This window comes from Fusarium redolens, assembly GCF_020744475.1.
Source record: "Fusarium redolens strain MPI-CAGE-AT-0023 chromosome Unknown BKA55scaffold_4, whole genome shotgun sequence".
NCBI classification, from domain to species: Eukaryota; Fungi; Ascomycota; class Sordariomycetes; order Hypocreales; family Nectriaceae; genus Fusarium; species Fusarium redolens.
The window spans coordinates 1388243-1408431 of record NW_025763667.1 but is presented as its reverse complement, the minus strand read 5'-3'; the positions used below and the strand labels follow the sequence as shown (position 1 = coordinate 1408431).

Genomic DNA, 20189 nt, shown 5'->3' with positions numbered 1-20189 from the left:
TAGCCGACCACACGAATCTACACATCAGATTGGACCATTACTCAATAACCCCAATCTTGAGCTATCCCTCCATCTACAAGCAAGCCTCGTTTGAGGCCCGGTTAGCTCAATCGGTAGAGCGTGAGACTCTTAAATGAGTACACCATCTCAAGGTTGCGGGTTCGACCCCCGCATCGGGCTGTTCCTATACAAATGATACGATTGATCTCTTTTTTTAAATCCTTTTTGGTTCAACTTCAGATCCCAAGATGGGATATAGTTAGTTAGCTCTGTTTATTTTTTAGGCATGTCATGTCATCTGTTGGTGTGAGGTCCATCATCCACTGCGAGGCCTTCAATGTTCATCCATTCATACGTTCATTCATGAAAGTTATCATCAAATGCTGGTGTCGCCAGTCATTGCATCTTCCACCGCCAGAAACATTTGTCCACTGTCTTGAATCATCGTGGTCCAAGCTCCGATACCTCACATAATAAACAAGAGGTCGGTATCTAAAAGTGAATGTCAGCAATTTGTTCAATAGGGACAGGTAAGAGAAAAGACAGGCTTACCGATCGGATGGCTACTCGACAATTGTGGCTTCTGGGTATACTTTGTCTCCAGGATGTCGCGAATACTGTTGAGCAATTCGACATAGCTCTGCTTAGGATTTGCCTTGATTGCTGAAATGAATGCCCACGACATGGCGCCTGTGGCCTGAGCATTAATCGTGGCGTCGGCTCTGCGAAGATGTTAGAATTGCCGTATGAGAGAAGTTAATTAACTCACGATGTCTGGTCATCTTTACTTCCTGACCACATAATAACATCGGCAGGCGATGTTCGCGTGTCCTTGGTCTTCTCGTAGGCATCGTCACCTCGGAAGGCGGTCTTTGCCAAGCCGAAAACAGAACCAGCGGCGCCCGCAATATCTCCACTAGAGTATGCTCTGAAGGCGTCGAAGAGACCTGATGCAGCTTCCTTGGCTAGGTTGGGTTCTTTGAGAACACCCTTTGTTGAGTAGACGTATGGGAGATCCATGACCGTGGCTGAATGGCACGAGTCAAAAATGGCAGTGAGACGGACACCCTGTACTAAGGGCTTCACGACTCGGAAATGAATCTCATCATCGATGATGGGACCAGCTTCGGTGTGGTCAACGGGGTAGATGCATTCGTCATATCCGTCATCCTCATCGCCATCCAAGTCTTCGACCTGACCACCGTGACCTTGAAGAGAATGTTAGACAGTTCGGTTCAAATAGCCGCACACACTCACCAGAGTAGTGGAGGAACAGGGCATCGTTGGGTTGAGCGTTTGACACAAGCCAACCCATGGCGCGAATCATGTTTTCCCGGGTGGGAATCATGGCAGGGTTGGATTGATCATCGGTCAGAATGACCATGTCCTCTCTCTTGTAGCCATATCGCTCAACAAGGAAGGCCGACACGTTGTGGACATCGTTGATACAGCCTCGAAGCTCTCCCTCCTGGTTGAAGTAGTTGATGCCAATCAGAAGAGCCTTTCGGCGACCGGTACAGTTGGAATATTGGAAAGTATAGCCTTCGGGAGCTCCGTGACCGAACTGTTGGGGCGTAGATGGAGGAGGTGGACCGGCTCGAGCGTGCTCAGCATAGTGGTGCTGGCCTTGTGGGAGACGATAGCCGTATGCGTCAAGACCGGGAGGAGGAGGGTATGACGGAGGAGGATATCTCTGACCTCCAGAATGGCCTCCAGAATAACCGCCGTATTCTTGCGGGGGAGGAGGAGGTCCAGGAGGAGGAGCGTATCCGTAACCGCCGCCGCCTCCTTGATATCCTTGACCTGGGTAGTAGGACATATTGATCTGCTGTATGAGAAGTGAACTGATGCCTCGGGGCCTGCAACAGTCGACGTGGAGAACTGAGAAAGAAGAAGATGCAAGAGGGAGCTCGAGAGATTCGAGGCTTAGTCGCAGAGTAGAAACAAGCACGTATGGGTCAGCAATCAGAGCGCAGCCTCACCTCAGTCTCACAATGGAAATGAGCTCGCAACTGCAGTTGAGCTGCATTTGGAGGACGGGCGCTAATTGTGAGGCGGGGCAAAGTGATGGAGGGGCACCCTAGTATGTATGGACCTAACTCGGGAGACGCGGGCCTGATTCACCAGCCTTCAACTCCCCTGAAAACCCCCTGGAAGTGACGGGAATGAACGCTCTGGAGGCCGCTGGAAAGAGAACCTCCCTCATGACACCAATGGATGGAACGCCAAGGGACCTGGATGGCCTTGGCGCTGCAAGAGCCCCTCCCCCTCACCGCAGCATCAGACGTGGATGTGTTGAGGACGAGCCAGTGAATCATTCATGGACGTCAGAAGGGAATAAGATTGTGAGACGACATGAAACCTCTCATGATTTCGGGGACAAGAGAAGATCCATCACCAGCCACCGGATGTTATTGCCTTCATCATATACATCACGGGCGGCCTCTCGCCTCTCGTGGTGGTGACGCACGCAGTATTATATTGCCGTTAGATGAATGTTTGCTTATGTTTTGATAACCGCTCTCTCATAGGGATGCAGGCAGCATATTATCATGACTGCTTGCAGCTTTGCTCCGCCACGCTGGTGTTGCAACAACGTACCCCATATTCCTTCATGCCAGATACCCTGGCTGCCCTAACTAAACCGATGAGGATGTGCGGACGTTGTAGTCTACGGAGTAGAATCGAAGAAGACCAAGCTAGCTCCTAGCTTAGTAGGTTGCTAGGTTCCATGTCATGAGAGTTCTAGGCGATTGTCCGTAAAGCCAGACGAGAATAAGTTGGATACTGCTTCAGTTGACTCCACGCCACTATTAATTGTGTGGAGATATTTCTCTGTGCCTTTTATGTCGCAATTGAACAATGCCAGCATGAACTTTGTCGTCGATCCTTTAGGTTGGTTCCTCGAAATCATGCCCCAGCTTATCCGATACGTTGACAAAACAAGGCTCGTCAAAGCCAAACATGAACGAAGCTTTCGTAAAAAAAGGTACCAAAGCTTGGAGCTGGTGACATTTGACACCAGAGCGTTGCCCCGCCGGAACGGCCCGCAGGGGTCACTAGAGGTCCACTGATTGGCCACGTCGTAGCATTGTCACTGGCTAATCCCCGAAAGCTTGAGGTTGGATGTTGAATGGAGGGGTAAACGGGCATTGAACGGGCCTGTGCGGCGGCTCTGAATCCTGCCCTGTACTGTCCCTTAGCTGACTGTTGTGCCTGTGGCTTCGTGGTGCGATAGCATCATATCCGTGCCCCCCGTACCTGGATCACTCTCTGCCTAACTGCAAGAGGGCCACTTTTACACAGTGTTCCGTATTCACTGAGATATTTCCTTTCTTAGTAGTGACTCAGTCAGTGAGACCCTACGTTTCACCCCACCCACCCATGCACTGTCGGCATCTGCCAAGCATGTCTGCCGACTGTCGATAACTGCGCGGGTTGCACCTAAATAGGTACCTTACTCTTCACAGTTCGCACCTCATACCTCAGGCCTTTCGCCATTATATAAACAGAACCCAGTCGCTCTTTTTTACTCCCTCGTCTCTCATCTACCTTATCTCTTTTCTCCTTTCCCTCACAAACCTTGATCCCCCTAACTCCGACTTCGCACGCCTTAGTCCGAAGTCACTCATCATGTCTTTCTTCAAGAAGATTGCCAAGGAGTTCGAGAACCTTGGTATTGGCGACAAGGACGAGAAGAAGCAAGAATCTCAGCAAGGCTATCCCCAGGGTCAGGATAGTAAGTTTCTCCCGCAGGAGCATTCTCTCAAAGCATCTGCTAACTCTTCAACCCTAGACAACCGAGCCTACGGTGACGGCGGCCAACAGTACGGCGCTCCTCCTCCTCAGCAATACAGCTCTCCTCCTCCCCAACAATACGGTGCTCCTCCCCCTCAGCAGTACGGCGCTCCTCCTCAGCCTTACGGTTCACCTGCTCCTCAGCAGTACGGTGCTCCTCCCCCTCAACCCGCCTATCAGCCTCCGTCCGACCGCCCTCCTCTGCCCCAAGGTTGGACTGCCCAGTTCGACCAGAACCAGCAGCGATGGTACTATGTTGAGACAGCCACTGGCCGCACTCAGTGGGAGGCTCCTGGTCAGGCTCCTCCCCCTCCTCCCCCGGATTCTCGTCCTCCCTATGAGTCTCAACCCTCTGACGGATCTCGTGGTTACCCTGGTGCTCCTGGTGGATATGGTTCTCCAGCTCCTGGCGGCTACGGTGGTGCTCCTGGCTATGGCGGTTACGCTTCTCCTCCCCCTGGTCAAGGTGGTTACGGATCTCCTGCTCCAGGTGGTTATGGATCGCCTGCTCCAGGCTATGGTGCCCCCTCTCCCTATGGTGCACCCTCTCCTTATGGCGCTCCTTCTCCTTATGGAGCCCCCGGTCAATATGGGGCTCCCGCTGATGGTGATCGCGGCAACAACCCCTACGGCCAAGGCGAGAAGAAGAAGAGCGGCAGCTCTGGAATGCTTCTCGGTGCCGCAGGTGGTCTCGCCATTGGTGCTGTTGGTGGTGCCCTAATCGCCAACGAGCTCAACGACAGTGACAGTGATCATGAGCACTCTGCCGCCGCCGCCGCTGCTGCCCCTGCTGCTGCTCCCGCCCCCCAGGTTGTCAACAACTACTACGGAGCTCCTCCCGAGGATCCCTATGCCGCCGACCCTTACGCGCAAGACGGCCCTCCTGGGGTTCTTCCTCCTACCGATGCTGACGGCGACTCTGTCTCATCCAGCGACCGAGAAGATGTTCAAGAGGCCCGTGAAGAGTACGAAGAAGCTCTGGCTGCTGCTAATGACTCAGATGCCAGCAGTAGTGATCACGAGAGACTCGAGGAGGCTCGTGAGGAGTACGAAGAAGCCTACGAGGAGGTGTATGAGGACGACTAAATGGTGCAAAACGAGCTATGAATAACGACATGTTTACGTCTAACTGTAACAGGATTGCTTTAGAGCCATAAGGGCAAGGAAGAAGGTTGATGGATTTGTCTCACTTGTTGATACCTTAGTACACAGTACAATACCAGAGCACATTTCGTACTGCCTGACATATGGAGCGCATCCTTTTTTGTGAAGTTTTGCCAGCATCATTCCCGCGCATGTGCGTTGAATACCAATGTCTTGCATTTCTCAGGCATATGCACGGGCTGTTGTTGGACCACGTTAGAGATGCAGGAATTACAGGCTATTACTGTAAGTAGAAGCCGCCTTCGCTTATCGGCATTGGGCCAAGAACTGCAGACCCTCCATTGCAGGGTTTTTTTGCTGTGTAACGGTAACCCATAGTCACTCGACCTGCAACCAAACCACGGTACTTTAACATCAGGTATGCAATTATTTTATAGTATATGCGCCTTGAGGGGGGCCTCATATGTTGTAGGACATGTTCCAGTCTCAACAGCAAGTATTTTGAGTCTACGTGCAATGCAGAACAACAGTTGAAAGAACGACAAAGAGCGAACTTCCGAGGTCAAGGATGGATGAGTTGTCCGTCTCCACGCTTGGCATTACACGATAATGGCGGAGCGTACATTGCACAGCCCCCTCGACAGATTCTTGGCAACCAAAAAAGTATTATACGATTCTGAGTTGTTTTTTCCTCAGCGGGCGCTCGCTGGACGTCGTTCAAATTCTCACCATGTTGTAATGCAACGGTGAGGAGATCACTCGGCACAGATATTGCCGGCTTGACAAGCTTGTTGCGGTCAAGCTTTTGTAATCTTGGAAAATAAGCATTCGTTGGAAAGCTTGTCGTTTTTGCTTATTTTTTTGGGTTGGAGGTTTACAAGGGCTACGAAGTGGTGAGCTTGGCATTGATGCTGTGTTGTCTTGTGAGATGAGGGTCTACAGACTGGGGATATCATACGGATGATGGCCAAGACGGCGTAGGTAATAGGATTGAGTTAGACTTGATTCGTTAACGGAATAATAGCAATCTTTGCTTGCTCTTGATAAGTCTCTCCATCTCAAGTCCTCTTGTAGATGATCAGGCACATGTTGACTCAAGTTCTGTCACCATGTTGAGCATTTGAGTATGGCCATCAAAAACAATCGTTCAGTCTCATTTCTCAATCATAGGATATAAACCTTGAAGCCTAGTAATGCTGATTCTCAAAACAGGTCTCATCCAATCCCGAGCATTACTCATTCGATCCATCGTGCAGTCCTCCGGGTATCACAAACATCCTTCATCGAGCCCTTCTATACAGCCCTTTCCGTCATGATGAGGGAACAAGGGCTTACTTCTCGTTGTTCTTCTCGTCCATGCAGATGCACAATGCTGCCATGAGAGCCATATCGACACCGGGCGCAACTATGAGAGCATATGTCTGTTGGCCAAATAGCACATCGCGACCGCTGAGAAGTTTGCGATCGATACGTGCGACCACGGTGTTTGTGGACTTGTCAAAGATGTCGGCGGCATAGTCGAACCAACTACCCTTCATCTCGAGAACCTCTGCTGTGCCATCAATCGACTTGAATGTGGCTGTAGCCTTGGAACCGAGGACTAAAATAAATGTCAGAGAGAAAGAGCATGACTATCACGGGGAAAACGCACGCTGGAAGCTGCTCTTTACTTCCATGAGTTTAAGACCTCGAGGATCTTCCACAACATACGTGGTGTGGATATGAAAGTGCTCTTTGACGATGGAAAAGATATGGTTGCCGTTCATGTCGTAGACCTTCTTGCGCCCAGAGATGCTCATCACCTTACCCTCCACCTTAAGGATAGGTTGGCCATTGGCAAGCTTAATATCGAAGTTATCGCCACTGAGAGACATAACCTTTTCTCTGAGGACAAGAGTCTCAGTCTGATTGGCGATGAAGCTCGGGAAGATGCCGACCTGATGCGGCGCGGTTTGAAGCTGAGGGAGTGTCATTGTTGCTGTTGAGATAACGTTGATGGATCGAGATGATGTTAAGTTATAGTCAAAAGGAGGGAAAGATGGAGAGTGGTATGACGCAGAGATAAGTTGGGTGTTTCATTGAAGGATCGCCAAAGGCAAAGGGTATTTATAAAAGTTGTACCAGCGACAAATGTCACATGGAAGTGCCTTGAGCTGAGACAGAGATGAAGGCGCTACAATCAATGGTGGTAGCACCTTGCCTTGCGCTTGCCAAGGGCTGATCACCGCTAAAGGGAACTGTCCTGGAGCAAGGCATAATCTGGCGAATAGCGCCTCAGATGAATGAATGTGGCAGTGAAGGGTGCCCATAAGGCTGATTAGACCTTTGCATGCATCTTCAATCTATATATTTTCACTGAGAATGACATTCAAGAGAAGTCTCTTTTCAACATGGATTCTATCATTAAAAATTGTTATTCAAGGGTAATGCATCCAATCTCCGTTCTCAACTGACGGCCCCCAACGGTACCTACGTCATGAGGTTGGCAATTCATTGAAGGATACTGATATATATTCCGTGGATAAACGGAAATGGAATTGATCACGGGAGGAACTCGTGAGACAAGCATCTAATTCGTCAATCCGCCCCTACGGAACCTTTCCAGTCGCTATCGGCATCCAATGTTAGTGTCACAATGCTTGGCTAAAAATACTCCGACTGACATGAAGATCAGTGGGTTTTGCGGCTGTGCTTCGATCGCCAGAAGCACATTCATTGTCAATCATGAACCCTTCTCAATCATAGCAAAGGTGTCAGGGGTGTGCAGCTACTTCATATAACGGGAGGCAGCCAGATCACGATACATTTCATCAAGGTAATGAACCCTTCATACAATGACCCAGCTCAAGCAACTAGAGGCCGCCAATCGTCAACCCGCGAAGTGTCTGGACATAGCACCACCAGACGCATGAAACAATCACGTGATTAATTCAACAGTCTTAAGGACAAACTCGGTCTGGTGGTCTAGTGGTATGATTCTCGCTTAGGGAAAACCCTATAGCATAGCTTGCGAGAGGTCCCGGGTTCAATCCCCGGCCAGACCCTTTTCTTTTGCTCTCTCTGCTCTCCATGTTGTGACTTTGTTCCTTTTTGCTCTGATGCTTGTCTTTGTGTTATCACACCTGAGTTGGGATGAAGTACGCGGCCCCACTTAAGCTACGGGCCAATTAGATTTGCGGGGATGAAGCCTCAATGAAAGCCGTTGTAAACCGTTATCAGTCGGCAGAGTCAACAATGAATATAGCACGAAGGTTCTAAGAAAAGTCACGCTTGCTCACGAAGTTAGAAGAAAATAGAGTCAACCATTGTCTATCCTAATCTACCCATAACTAATACAAGAAATAGATCTCGGGCGCGAGAAAAAAAGTCAAGACACGCAATGGGCGTCATTCAACCCACGATCCATTTAGGATATTTACAAAGCGAACAGGGCGAGGAAGGCAAGGGCGACAGTGGAGACGCCGAGAGAAGCAGCACCGTTGGTGATGGTGCTGGGAGTCTCAGCAGGGGCAGAGCCAGACTCGGAGCCAGAGCCGGAACCAGACTCAGAACCGGAGCCAGAGCTGGATCCAGAACCCTCGGAACCAGAACCAGAGCCAGAGCCTGAGTCACTACCGGAGCTGGATCCAGAGGTAGGCTTAGAACCAGAGCCAGTAGCGGTGGCAGTGCCAGTAGCTTCCTCATCATCATCGTCAGAGCCGCTAGTAGCAGAAGCAGTAGAGGTGATGAAGGTAGCGGTAGAGTTAGAACCGTGGGTAGGCTTGGAAGCACCAGACTCGGTCTTGGTCTTGGAGTGGACGGCAGAGCTGGAGGTCTCCTCATCATCGTCAACCTTGTCGCAAGAGAGATCGAAGAGAGGAGTGGTGGAGAGGTTATCAGTGATGGCGAACTTCATCTTGTTGTCGGGGTTGGAGTCGCGGAGAGTGTACCAGAAGGTGGGGGTCTTGTTGAAGAGGTACTTGCAGCCAACGTCGCGCCAGTACTTCTGAGCGTTCTTCACACTAGGAACAGCCTCATCCCAGTCGGGACCCTTGTAGGGCCAGCCAGTCTCAGTGACCCAGACAGGCTTGCCACCAGAAGCGGCGATGGTGGCCTCGTACGCCTTGTTGAAGAGCTTGGCAGCGTTGTCGATGCTGTTACCCTTGTCGTTCTCATAGTAGGGGTACTCATCCACACCGATGAAATCGATGGCGTCGAGGACGGCCTTGTTGGTAGCGTTGCCCCAGACGTCCCAGGTGTCGACGTGACCGACAGGGATCTTGCCAATGGGGGTACCCTTGAAAGCCTTCTTGAAGTCGTTGATGAAGTCAACGAGGGCATCGGGCTGAACACCGACACCACCCTTGTTCTTAACACCAGTAACAGAGTTACGGTAGAGATCCTCGCTACCAACGGAGACACCAATGACGAGATCGGTCAGCTTGGAGCCGTACTTGTCGACGGCCTTCTTGAGGGCGCTGATCTCCTTGTCGATGTTGTCTGTGCCGGAAGTCCAGACACCGAGAAGGATCTCGGTCTTGGTGTCGATGGCAGCCTCGAAAGCCTCGATGGGGTCATCCTCGGAGTAAGCCTGGATGTTGGTGTAGAGTCGGACAGCGCTGAAGTCACCGGGAGCGCTCTTCAGGTTCTGAGCAGTCTCGAACTCAGCCTGGAAGTCGGCCTTGAACTTGGCGGCTCGGTTGGCGAGGGTGGCACCAGAGTTGAAACCGAGGTAGTTCTTGGCCTCAACGCCGAGGGCAAGGGCACCAGCAGCGAGGGTGGCGGAAACCTTCATGTTGGCGAATATAGATTATCGATTTTCGGGTAAGTGATCGATATGTGGTATAAGCAGGTTGGTATAACGTCGAGCAAGGTCACACCAGCCGGATGCTAATTCTATTAAAAGAGCGTGAGTATGATTATTCGGAAATGGTAATCAAGAAAGAAGCCGTTCTGGCAGTTAAAAGAGAGTGACGAGGAAGTAAGAATGTCGAATCCAAAAAGAGAATTCCGACAACAAAAAGGAAATGATGAACGGATGAAAAAAAGATGGGAAGTTGATCAAGAATGAGGAAAGGCGCTTTGTTTTGCTCTGGAACGCGGTGAGATTAGGTAGGGGCGGTTGCAGCGGCCCTGGAGCCATCACGTGCCTGACAGGCACTAAGTTCCCGGTTTTTCAGGGGAAATGCTTACGACGCTGGCCCACTAGGTTATGGTTAACGTGCCGTGGGCCGCTAAGAATAGAAGGGCATTTCTTGGAGGTGTGTGCTCATTGGACGTCAACCCCAGCTTCTCCTGTTTCGCACCCAAGGAGTAATTTTGCAATATGCGTGATCGTCGATAAGACAATCGAGATGAATGTTGCTATTCTTGAGAAATGAATATCATAGCTCTTTTTTCGTATTGCGAGATTTGATGTTACTGTATCGTTTATCTGTCAAGCCTCTTCCGCAACTCTCCAGACAGAGTTCCAACGGTGCCCTTTTCTTGAGAATCTGATTTGTAGTGGCGTGGCTTATGCAAGGAACAATGCAACCAATTCTTGAGAACGGATGGAAGCTAAAACAAATTCAGTGCATCAAAGTTTATCCTTGAGCCAATCTCCAATGCACTCAAGATAAATAAACGGGGATTTGATTCCTTGGTAGCCAATCTCTGTATACGAAGCCAAGAAGGGGATTTAATTTGATGTTTGAAGTATATAGAATGCGACCAGCTGTATTCACCGCTTGAAACCCTAACTTTCTTTGTTTCGATGTTTTTGAACTTCAACCTCAGACTCTCTTTGACGCAAGAAGCAATTCTTTGTAGTGGCGAGCGAATTCCTTGGCACTTCAAGCGCTAAATTAGCTGAGGCTGCGGGTGACGATGGTGGGTTTAAACTCCCCCTTGAAGTGGAGAATACGATACATACTTGGGCTTGGCTGGCACGGCTTTGAGGCCGATCGATCCGTTCCTGGAATGGGATGGCTACCTACAGATGATTGATAGGTGAAGTCAACAAAGGCGAAAGAGGCTCAATTGAGTTATCCCTTCAGCATAACAAACACTCACGGTCGGCTATACAGTTTGATCAATATGCGTACCCAAACATTCGCATGTTTATCACGTGTTGTTAAGATTAGGCGCTGATCCAGGATCTAATGTCTCACCAAGACATTCCGCCATGACTTCGGTTGGGCCTTAGTTCAGCATGGTTTCAGCCCGCCTATCTAATGGTTATCATCATCAAGAACAATAATATTGTTGATCAAGCAAAAGGTATCGCTAACTCATGACATGGCTCCATTCACAGATCGTCACGTCACATGAGGCCTCCAACTGCAAACTCAGCACTCAATCTAGTGCTTCTCAGCTTCAGGCTTCTCGTGCGCCATGAAGACCTCATCCTCATTAATCTGGTATTTGGCAGACTTGCGTGCCGGGATACCCTTCTGGAACTGTTCAAATTCGTTAGCTGCGTTCTCGGTCCTCGTATTCAGCTGCTTACCATGTAGTCCATCTCACCAAAGGTACGGTCCTTTGTTTCGAACATACGGAAATAGCCCCAAGTCAGAGTGAGAGTGGCGAGACCTGCCCAGAAGAAGGCCTGTAGCTTGTTAGGGTTCCATTGACGCTCGTATTGATTGGGGTGGACTTACAGTCTTGCCCTTGAGGTTCCATGATCCTGGAGACAACATCTCGGGCTGAATGAGACCTCCGCAAATGATGTTACCAACATAATATGTCGAACGAGCCAGCACAATTGTCTGTGTACGCAGACGAGTAGAACCGATCTCAGCAACGATGGTGTAGATGATGGGACCGACAGACATGGAGTATGCTCCCAACCACACAACGCAGAGGATTGATTGCGCCCAAGCTAAAGACAGAGTCTGCTTGGGCAATGCCAGGAAACCGATAAGCCAGAGGATCACGACAAGGAATGAGAAGCCAGAGAGCCAGATCGTTCGTCGACCGAACTTGTAGATGTAGAACCACGAGATGATGGTGCCAACGAAGGCGATGCCAGTTCCACCAAGAGCAATACCATAAGAGGCAGAGGGACCAATACCAGTCTGTTGGAAGAAGAAGGATCCACTGTAGCAAAGGGCACCGCCGTTGGTAATCTGAGAGAGGAAACCCATGCAAGCGATCTCGGTACGTCGGAGGTTACTACCGCGGAAACAGTCCCAGTAAGAAGTACCAGAACGCTCCTCAATCTCAAGCTTGTTTGTGTGGACCATAAGAGCAACGGCATTCTCGTAATTGATGTTGTGTTCCGGTTCGGACAGTCGCTCTAGGGATACTTTGGCTTTCTCGAGCTGGTTCGTTCGGACAAGATGCCAGGGCGACTCGGGGGCAAGATACGCTGCGATGGCGAGAGGAATAGGCCATACCCATTGGATCGCAAAGGGAATTCGGTAGCTCCATGGGGTAGGGTTGTCAACAAGACCCTTGAGTACACCAGCTGAGATGAACTGTCCAATGCACCAGCACAGATTGACATAGGCAGTGAGATATCCTCGAATAGCAAGAGGAGTGACCTCAGCAGCGTAGGCGGGACCAGTTGTAGCAAAGATTCCCCAGGGGATATTGCAGAGGAATTGACCGACGAGAAGGACCTCGATATTGGGAGCGAAGAAGACGACGAAGATGAAGGCAGAGAGCCAGAAGAGACCGCTGATGAGAACCTTGCGGTGTCCCCATCGCGAAGTAGCCCAACCGTTTAGAAGAGCGCCGATGATGTTGGCGAGGGCACCGAGACAGTTGAAGCGCTGCTGCCAATTGGCCGAGATCTGATGTCCATTCTCCTTATCGAGATATTCGCCGTACTTCTCTCGGAATCGTGGGTAGCCGTAGAAGGAACTAAGGAGGGTAACATCGTAGCCTTCCATGATGACAGTAGTCGAGATGACTGACAATGTCCCGTTAGCTATCTCAGCGACAACGAACTAAGGGTGAGAGCCTACGGATGGACCAAAAGGCAGCCCGCTTATAAGTCTTGAAGCCCTGCCAAACGCTATAGCTATGCTCATCAGCCGTAGCTTCAAGAGCTTCATTGGCGAGGGCTTTGTCGTGAAGGTCTACATTCTTGAGATGGTCAAGACCAGCATCGGTGCTCTCAATATGGGGCTGAATCTCCCCGGTCTGCTTTTCGGCAACCATGATGATCAGATTTGTCGCTTACCAGCAGCAGACTAATTGCAAAGAGGTTTGAGAGCTCATGATGCCTTTCACCGGACATGAGCATGTTATATCGTTCATCCAGGTTCTCCTCATGCAGAGATGATCCTCGAGGCCGGGAACCGGTTCACATCGCCGTAGAAATAGGATCGACGGCCCGTGTTAGTGAAGCTATCTCGTAGTTGATCTTCCCCGCCATTGGTGGAAGATCCTGCGGGGGAGATGTTGGTGATGGGGATGGAGTGGTCACCATCGATCGTAAGTGGACCGGATAAATGACTTGACCACTAAGATGCCAGTCTCCTCCCCAGCTTCTTCTTCCTACAGAGGTGGGGAATCTGGGGTAGCTTCTGGGGGATGGTGGTGATCATCAGATGTCTTGGTCTAGAACCTTGTTTCTCTCTACGTCGGCCGACGTTTTTAGACAGGAATATACCAAAAACGCAAGCCAGAACGTCACTTCTGTCATTTATTATGGTCAATCCGGCTAAATACGACTCAAGCAATCCTTCAGAAACAGTTTGAAGCTTCTGCATCACAAGATGGCTGACACCCAGGAACAGCTCTTCCTCGGCTGCTACTGTACCACACCTGGACGATCACAAGCATCGCGTGATTCGTGAAGAAATTCTCAATGCTACGACACCCACTTATATGTGCCTATATGCGATTCGTCTTGTCTTAAGCTTGACCTATATGCCTTCAATTAAGGTACCACGCTCATGAGGCTTATCTTCTGGAAGCGATCCAAATTTGACAATCCTCCCCCAAATGCAATTGGGGGTTTGTCGTAGTCTTATTCTTTTGCTCTCTTCTCCTCTACTTTCGGCCGCCCGCAAGTAAGCAGCCACTTTTACCTCCTCATCGATGGTTCACCATCTCTTTTGTCTCCTCATTTAACCATTTACACGGTTAGAACCGCCTAAATCCGTCTCTTAGCAGTCGCAAGTTCCCCACGCTTTGAGGCACAAGGATGAGGTGGTTGGGTTACACCCATTCACTCAATGCACGACTGCGGCACTCACCAACTCAGGCTAATTTGGCTTGGCAAATCTATCTTCAGGCCGAGCAAATCAGAAGTTCTTTACACTAAGAATGCTCAACACAGACTCAGAGATGCAACTCGGTCGATCTTGACCCGAGACTGTGGAACCAAAGTTTGAAGGCAGCCATCGAACCATGCTTAACTGGCCATTATTTAAGGAAATAGACATCAGGTGAACTGTCACCCTGCAGTAGCCTCTTGATTTGTTTCATGCATTCTGCTTTTTTGAGGGGTTTGATCGGTTGACGGGTTACATTGCCGGCGGATCATTCTGCAAGTTTCCGAATAAGCTCGAGCCTCTACAGACAGACGTTGTCCCCCTCATGCCCATAGTTCCTGGCCTTTGGCTACACTGAAACGGAATGATAAATAACCTTTATATCACTTCCCAAACTCCTCAATCGGAAAAGAACCTAGTTGAGACTGATAACCTCAACATTTCGAACTTGAAAAGTCGTCGCTGTGACGCAGGAATCAATACACGCAGAGACATATTCAAACTGACGGGAAACTTACGTGTTGTGGGACCAGGTGATCCAGAAGATCCTTCAGTCTGATAGTTGACGATCCTATGTGATCATTAGCATAAACAAACCATATAATGTCATGAATAAAGACTTACAGACGTAGACCTGCTCCAATATAGTCGCGTCCATATTGTGTAGTCTGCTCAACACCATCGAGGAAGAACTTGACTCTCACATCGTGACCATTCTCATCACGCAATTCAGCACGAACGGAATGCCACTCCTCAGGATTAGGATAGTCCCTATCTAGCGCGGTAACCTCATCAGAAGTATTGAATGTGTTGAAAGAAATCTTTCCAGAACCTTTCCATTCGGCAATATCAATTTCAGGAGGCCATCCACTCGCAGCGTTGAGCCAGAAAGCAGGCCACGTTCCTCTGTCAACCGGAGCAATGAACTCGGCGCTGATATCATACCCTCCACCGGGAGAAACAGTGAATGTTGATTTAGCGTGAATTGCCCCAGAAAGATAGTGAATGGGGTCTTCTTGGTCATCTCGCGGCTCGGCAGTTAGAGTGAGAACGCCGTCAGTGACGGAGACGTGCTCTTCGTCCATTCGGGCGCCGCCATTGTGTGTAGGACCCCAAGGATACAGGTAATTCCAGTATGTTTCGAGAGAGTTGAACGAGTCTGAAGGAATTTCTGTCGTTGCGCGTCGTTCAATTGGTGGTCGCAGAGCAGAACATGATGCTCCAACGCATTGGAGCGCAAGGAAAAGATCTTTAAACTGCATACTCTCAACGGTTGAGTACAGAAATGTTCAGAATTGGAGGAACCGAGGTTGAGGACGTATTTAAATACTGGGTGAGCTGCTATGCAATTATTTTAATGTCCGTGAAACAGGAGTAATGGAACCCCGCCGGGAATCCCGGGATGTTGAAACAAGAACCTGCATTGAAGATCACCGCGAAACGAAACGCATGGATAAACATTAAACGCACCAACAAGATGTCTTCATATGGCACCAGACTCAATATGATGATTCAATTATACAGGAAAGCCTGTCAGGATCCAGAGGTGTGCTTAATTCCACCGAAAGACAACCCATGAAAGAAAAAGACTGAACACCTTCCCATATCAACCAAAATCAGGAGTATAGCTAGGCTGTGAACGATTTTCGAATAATTACAGGCATATTATCATAACGGAAGCTTGAGTGTATTATCGTGAGGGTGGCATTGATATCACAACTGAATAATTATTTTCATAAGACTATGCCAAAGCTGCGGCTTGGAGTGTATAAATCGTTTGTGAAATAAAGAGTTCTTGTGAATTTTCACGGCCTATAAAACCAGAAGGGACTGTAATCAAACAAGGGAGTTCACATAGTTCTCCAAGTTTGCATACCCATTGGATGCAACCTTCATACCATCCGAAGCATCATTGGGATTAAGACCATTCTTCGTTTCCCACTCATCAGGGATACCATCACCATCTGAATCCTTGAGGGCAGCACCGTTTGCAATCTCACCAACGCCACCAAATTCCTTCTCATCAGATATCAATCCGCCCTTGGTTCCATAAGATTTGACCTGGTTGATAAGGGCAGTATCGACACTGTCCCTATGCAGCGAGTTCCCAACACCTTTGAGGACGAATTCGACGGCTGCTTGGGGTGAGAGAGCATCAGGAGCTGGATAGTTGTATGGAGTTTTGACAAAATCTATGTCCGAGTAGCAACTGGTTTTCTCGCAAAGAGCAGCGCCATCAAGCTTGCCGTTGCGGTTGGAGTCGTAGAAGTTGTCCTTGACATCTGCGAGATATAGTCAGCAACATAATCTTCTGAGAGGAAAAATGGCTTACAAGCGTGGAAGTAACTGTTTCCTCGGGTAAAGGCTGTAACGGTAGTATCCGGACCAGAGATGAAATAGTTGTTGATGATGTTAGCATAGCTGTCAGCTTGACTGTCTCCAGCAATGTAACCGCCACCACCTCCCCAGTTATAGACGACCTGTACGACAGTAAGAAAATCGTCCAGCAACATACCAAATTTACTCACGTTGTTCTGAAAGTCGTTAACACCCTTGACCTTGGGGTTGCGAGTCTTGTTATCAATATACAGATTGCGAAACAAGCTAACTCCGCCATCTGTCTGCATCAAGCCACCACAAGAGTGCGAAACAAGACCCTGAGCAATGATAGTGTTCTGGATGGTAACATTCGTGACGTCTCCATTGATAGAAAAAGTCTCATCACGGCCCCACGAGACGCTGACGTGGTCGAAGATGATGTTTTTGCCGTCTGCGATACCGATGGCATCTTTGCCTGATGTTCCGCCTTTGCCCATACGGATGGTGATGTATCGCACGATAGAGTCATTGGCGTTGGAGAGAGACCAGCCATTGCCGTAGACGACGATTCCCTGGTACTACTTTAGTTAGTGAAATAGGCAGTAACATTGAGACTTACACCACCAGGAGCAGTTTGGCCGGCGATATAGATGTTCTTAGACACGACGATACGTTCAGAGATCTTGATAACTCCGCCAACGTCAAACACAACAATTCTGTTGGGCTTCGATACCGCGTCTCGAAGCGAGCCCTTTCCAGAGTCACTGTTCGGTTTCGTTAGACACTTCATATAAATAGGAAAAGGAAAAGAGACATCAGCTTACTTGAGGTTTGTCACTTTGTATACTTCACCTTGACGACCACCAACTGCAAACCTACCAAAGCCCTCAGCTCCAGGAAATGCAAGTTGAGCTGCTTGCGCCACCGAACTGGCCGTCAAAGCGAGTAGCAAGGTAAACTTCATTTTGCTTGAGTACAAAAATATTAAGGTGACGTGCTTCAAGTGTACGGGCAAGACGGGGTCTCTCATCATTTATGTACAACAACCCCTAGTAGAACTTGCAAGGGGTTTCAAATATCCTCCAATGACAGCATTCGAGTCACGAACAGGGAGCCGAATTGCAGTGATGCAGCGATTGGTGGAACCATTTAACAACTATTGTTGCAAATCCATGCCTGTTTTGGCGGACTGCACTTTTGGACGAATATACATGTTAGATTTGTATCACACCGTCAAGGTGAGTTCCGAAACTTGAAAATGTTAGTTTATACTAAGATAGAGATGTCCTCATCTCGAATGTTGAGTGTGGCAAAAGCTGCTACCTATCTCATGCATGGTAACTCAATTGTTGTTCTCCCCCCTTGCATAGGTAGCCAAGACACATAACAGCCTTGAACGTCAAGAAGCAGCGCTTAGTGTTGGTTAGAACCGTCAAAGTTAAGCACTAATGAAAGAATGTTATTGTGGATGTGAAATTGTCAGGTCCTATACCATGATACTCTTTGATATCAACAGCCTTAGCGGCGGTTCATGTATTTATACCCCACGAGATTCATTGGAATAAGGGTAAGTTTCAGATTAATGCTGGACAACCACAAGGTTAGAAAGAAAGAAAGAAAGAAAGAAAGAAAGAAAGAAAGAAAGAAAAGTTGGAACGCTGTATTTTATGAAGCTTCCCCTATACTAAGTATAGACATAACAAGTTGACTATCATACCATGGATCTCTCCCATAACCCTCATTCATCCAAGCGCTTTTTCCTTTGATGTGATAGACTGTTTGAACTAGCGCTGGTATACGATACGTGTATTGCCCCTACCGACCTCACAGCGCAAAACCTGCTTCAAGTTGTTTAAAAATTGTGTTCTAACCGGAGCATGGAGTAATTCCTCCCGGCGGTAGAACAGGCAATCCGCGATCAGAGTATGGGTGAATACGAGCTGTCGCCAACTGTGGCTCTGTAATTGCCCTGAACCAGAGATTGAGAGGGATTACACTCTCTTCGGGGAGGAGAACACTTTGTTCAAGCTTCAGACTCATCATGATCAGAGTCCATATCGCCAAATTAGCTGTCAATGTGTCCTCCCCCTCTGTGTCGCATGGAATAGCCTTCTAGTACACTCCCATACCCCCAACTTTCGTCTTAAAGAACTGCAGGACGACAATATCTTTATCCCCCAAGATGAACGCAAAAGAAGTATTGGTCTTTTTTGCACAGGTAGCCAATTGCTCGACAGGACCAAGCTTGGGTGGTTTGTCAAGATCCGCGGTGGCGAGGAAGCCTGACTCCCATGTGCATGAGGGTACGGCGAGGCTAGTGGCGAGAAAGGGGTGCCAGTGGTCTTCAAAGGTCTTATTTGTAATGTCGTCATATAGAACTGTGTTGCGGTCGTAGAAGACGTAAATGGGGTGGTATGTGCCGCCGAAATCCAAACTCTGAGCGTGTTTAGGGACTTCCTGACGCAGGTGCCTCACATCAGAGCATGCCAGATTCGTAATTGTGCCGAATCTCGCACAGAGGGCGTTCTTGCCTACTTCGAGGGGGAAACGAATTGCGACGAGTAATGACTTGCAACATTTTTTCCCCATCGTGTCATGATGCTCACAGTTGAATTCCGGCACCTCATCCGATGGGTTGTGGTGAATAGTCTTTCCTAGAACATCATTGTAGGCATTCACGATGTTGGAGTATGTGAATTCGGACCATGGTTGAATCTTGGAGATGTCCATCGGGGTTCTTTCGAAGGCATTGTCAGGCAAGTGTTCGAAATTCGGGGAGACGTTGACGACGGGTCCTCTCTTCCCCAGGAAGGAGCCAATTTGTGGATGGTCCAGCTGTAGGCTCATGTTGGGTTTCAGAAGCCGAATGCTCTGGTTTATGACGAGAGAAAACAATTAGAAATGAATGGATGATCCTTGAAAGAATTCAATGTGAATCTGATGATTGTGAAGCTGATGATTGTGAAGCTGATGATAGTTTTCTTGGAGTGATGATGATGAAGAGAAGAGACGACAAGAGAAGAAAGGACCAAATCACCTTGAGTGCCTACCTCCCTGATGCCCACAAAACGCCGGGCACCTTTCTTCTCAAGTTTCATATACCTAAAAAGGAACACTGCAATCCGCTGACCCTGACTTCCTAGAATACGCAGTGGCCTTCTTTCAAGCAGGCAAGATTTTGAACAACCACCAAGGCTTGAGCCTTTTGATTATAGGTACCTCAGGTAATTTGAGAAGTTTGCAATAATTGCACTCATCCGTGAAGGTATCTTGGACCTGACGGAGTTTTGTGGCATGAATTTAGGAGAACCACTCTGTTGGACATAGTCTGTGTTGGTAGCTTCTAGTTAGGTATTTATTAGCTTGAAATTGCTTGTATATTTGTATATACAAACACTCATGATCAGGCTTTGGTATGCCAATAAGGTAAACCTGTCAAGATGACGCTTCTCAACTTGTATCGATACGGACTGCTTCGTATCTTCCGAGCTCTTATCAAACCCCGCGTCGGGATTACTTGCCAACTCTATTTGCACCACCTGCCACATGACCATGGCACTATCCACAAACCCCTCAATAAACCTTCGTATTTCTGCCAACTCCTCTATATCTGCGCTTGTTCTCGTTAATATCACAAGAAAAGATCATGGGCATTATCTTGGTTACTGCTCTGGGCTTGCTACCCGTTTGGCTGATATACAGATACATCATCTATCCCGTCCTTTTCTCCGCGCTATCTCGCATACCCGCACCGCACTGGACATGCCATATCAGCCCTCT

At 48.7% G+C, this 20189-nt stretch overlaps 7 protein-coding genes and 2 non-coding genes across 9 annotated transcripts; 3 read left to right on the top strand and 6 right to left on the bottom strand.

Annotated features, from left to right (window-relative positions):
- The first annotated feature begins 95 nt into the window (after nt 1-95).
- Nucleotides 96-180, top strand: BKA55DRAFT_t85. The gene has a single exon. It is a non-coding gene; the product is annotated as a tRNA-Lys (tRNA).
- BKA55DRAFT_735364 (caspase domain-containing protein) lies at nt 166-2178 on the bottom strand. The gene is made up of 4 exons (XM_046201296.1): nt 1258-2178; nt 770-1208; nt 553-722; nt 166-492 (listed from the first exon to the last, which is right to left on the bottom strand). The coding sequence occupies exons 1-4, from the start codon at nt 1817-1819 to the stop codon at nt 467-469; spliced, it is 1197 nt and encodes a 398-aa protein (XP_046053023.1). The 5' UTR covers nt 1820-2178; the 3' UTR covers nt 166-466.
- A 1037-nt stretch (nt 2179-3215) lies between these two features.
- On the top strand, nt 3216-5262 carry BKA55DRAFT_560465 (uncharacterized protein). Its single transcript, XM_046192100.1, has 2 exons — nt 3216-3739; nt 3797-5262. Exons 1-2 carry the CDS (start codon nt 3634-3636, stop codon nt 4882-4884), a joined length of 1194 nt encoding a protein of 397 aa, XP_046053022.1. The 5' UTR covers nt 3216-3633; the 3' UTR covers nt 4885-5262.
- A 633-nt stretch (nt 5263-5895) lies between these two features.
- Nucleotides 5896-7249, bottom strand: BKA55DRAFT_560461 (tubby C-terminal-like domain-containing protein). The gene is made up of 2 exons (XM_046192099.1): nt 6554-7249; nt 5896-6502 (listed from the first exon to the last, which is right to left on the bottom strand). The coding sequence occupies exons 1-2, from the start codon at nt 6873-6875 to the stop codon at nt 6234-6236; spliced, it is 591 nt and encodes a 196-aa protein (XP_046053021.1). The 5' UTR covers nt 6876-7249; the 3' UTR covers nt 5896-6233.
- A 606-nt stretch (nt 7250-7855) lies between these two features.
- Nucleotides 7856-7946, top strand: BKA55DRAFT_t86. The gene has a single exon. It is a non-coding gene; the product is annotated as a tRNA-Pro (tRNA).
- On the bottom strand, nt 7883-9953 carry BKA55DRAFT_560459 (glycoside hydrolase superfamily). Its single transcript, XM_046192098.1, has one exon. The coding sequence runs from the start codon at nt 9674-9676 to the stop codon at nt 8318-8320; it is 1359 nt and encodes a 452-aa protein (XP_046053020.1). The 5' UTR covers nt 9677-9953; the 3' UTR covers nt 7883-8317.
- Nucleotides 9954-11222: 1269 nt separating this feature from the next.
- On the bottom strand, nt 11223-13029 carry BKA55DRAFT_591342 (general substrate transporter; the record flags this gene model as incomplete). The annotated part of the gene is made up of 4 exons (XM_046195228.1): nt 11223-11321; nt 11372-11470; nt 11523-12796; nt 12834-13029. The coding sequence occupies 4 exons, from the start codon at nt 13027-13029 to the stop codon at nt 11223-11225; spliced, it is 1668 nt and encodes a 555-aa protein (XP_046053019.1).
- Nucleotides 13030-14505: 1476 nt separating this feature from the next.
- Nucleotides 14506-17373, bottom strand: BKA55DRAFT_591341 (pectin lyase fold/virulence factor; the record flags this gene model as incomplete). Its single annotated transcript, XM_046195227.1, has 8 exons — nt 14506-14537; nt 14609-14661; nt 14715-15339; nt 15989-16372; nt 16423-16570; nt 16619-16981; nt 17029-17173; nt 17285-17373. The coding sequence occupies 8 exons, from the start codon at nt 17371-17373 to the stop codon at nt 14506-14508; spliced, it is 1839 nt and encodes a 612-aa protein (XP_046053018.1).
- Nucleotides 17374-18521: 1148 nt separating this feature from the next.
- Nucleotides 18522-19256, bottom strand: BKA55DRAFT_686719 (uncharacterized protein; the record flags this gene model as incomplete). The annotated part of the gene is made up of 1 exon (XM_046198966.1): nt 18522-19256. The coding sequence occupies one exon, from the start codon at nt 19254-19256 to the stop codon at nt 18522-18524; it is 735 nt and encodes a 244-aa protein (XP_046053017.1).
- Between the last annotated feature and the right edge of the window lie 933 nt (nt 19257-20189).

Coding starts and splice junctions, on each gene's coding strand:
- BKA55DRAFT_735364 (XM_046201296.1), bottom strand. CDS start 1,819: ATGTCCTACTACCCAGGTCAAGGATATCAAGGAGGCGGCGGCGGTTAC. Junction 1,209..1,257: donor CCTGTTCCTCCACTACTCTG/GTGAGTGTGTGC, acceptor ATTCTCTTCAAG/GTCACGGTGGTCAGGTCGAA. Junction 723..769: donor AGTAAAGATGACCAGACATC/GTGAGTTAATTA, acceptor ACATCTTCGCAG/AGCCGACGCCACGATTAATG.
- BKA55DRAFT_560465 (XM_046192100.1), top strand. CDS start 3,634: ATGTCTTTCTTCAAGAAGATTGCCAAGGAGTTCGAGAACCTTGGTATT. Junction 3,740..3,796: donor CTATCCCCAGGGTCAGGATA/GTAAGTTTCTCC, acceptor CTTCAACCCTAG/ACAACCGAGCCTACGGTGAC.
- BKA55DRAFT_560461 (XM_046192099.1), bottom strand. CDS start 6,875: ATGACACTCCCTCAGCTTCAAACCGCGCCGCATCAGGTCGGCATCTTC. Junction 6,503..6,553: donor AGTAAAGAGCAGCTTCCAGC/GTGCGTTTTCCC, acceptor CATTTATTTTAG/TCCTCGGTTCCAAGGCTACA.
- BKA55DRAFT_560459 (XM_046192098.1), bottom strand. CDS start 9,676: ATGAAGGTTTCCGCCACCCTCGCTGCTGGTGCCCTTGCCCTCGGCGTT.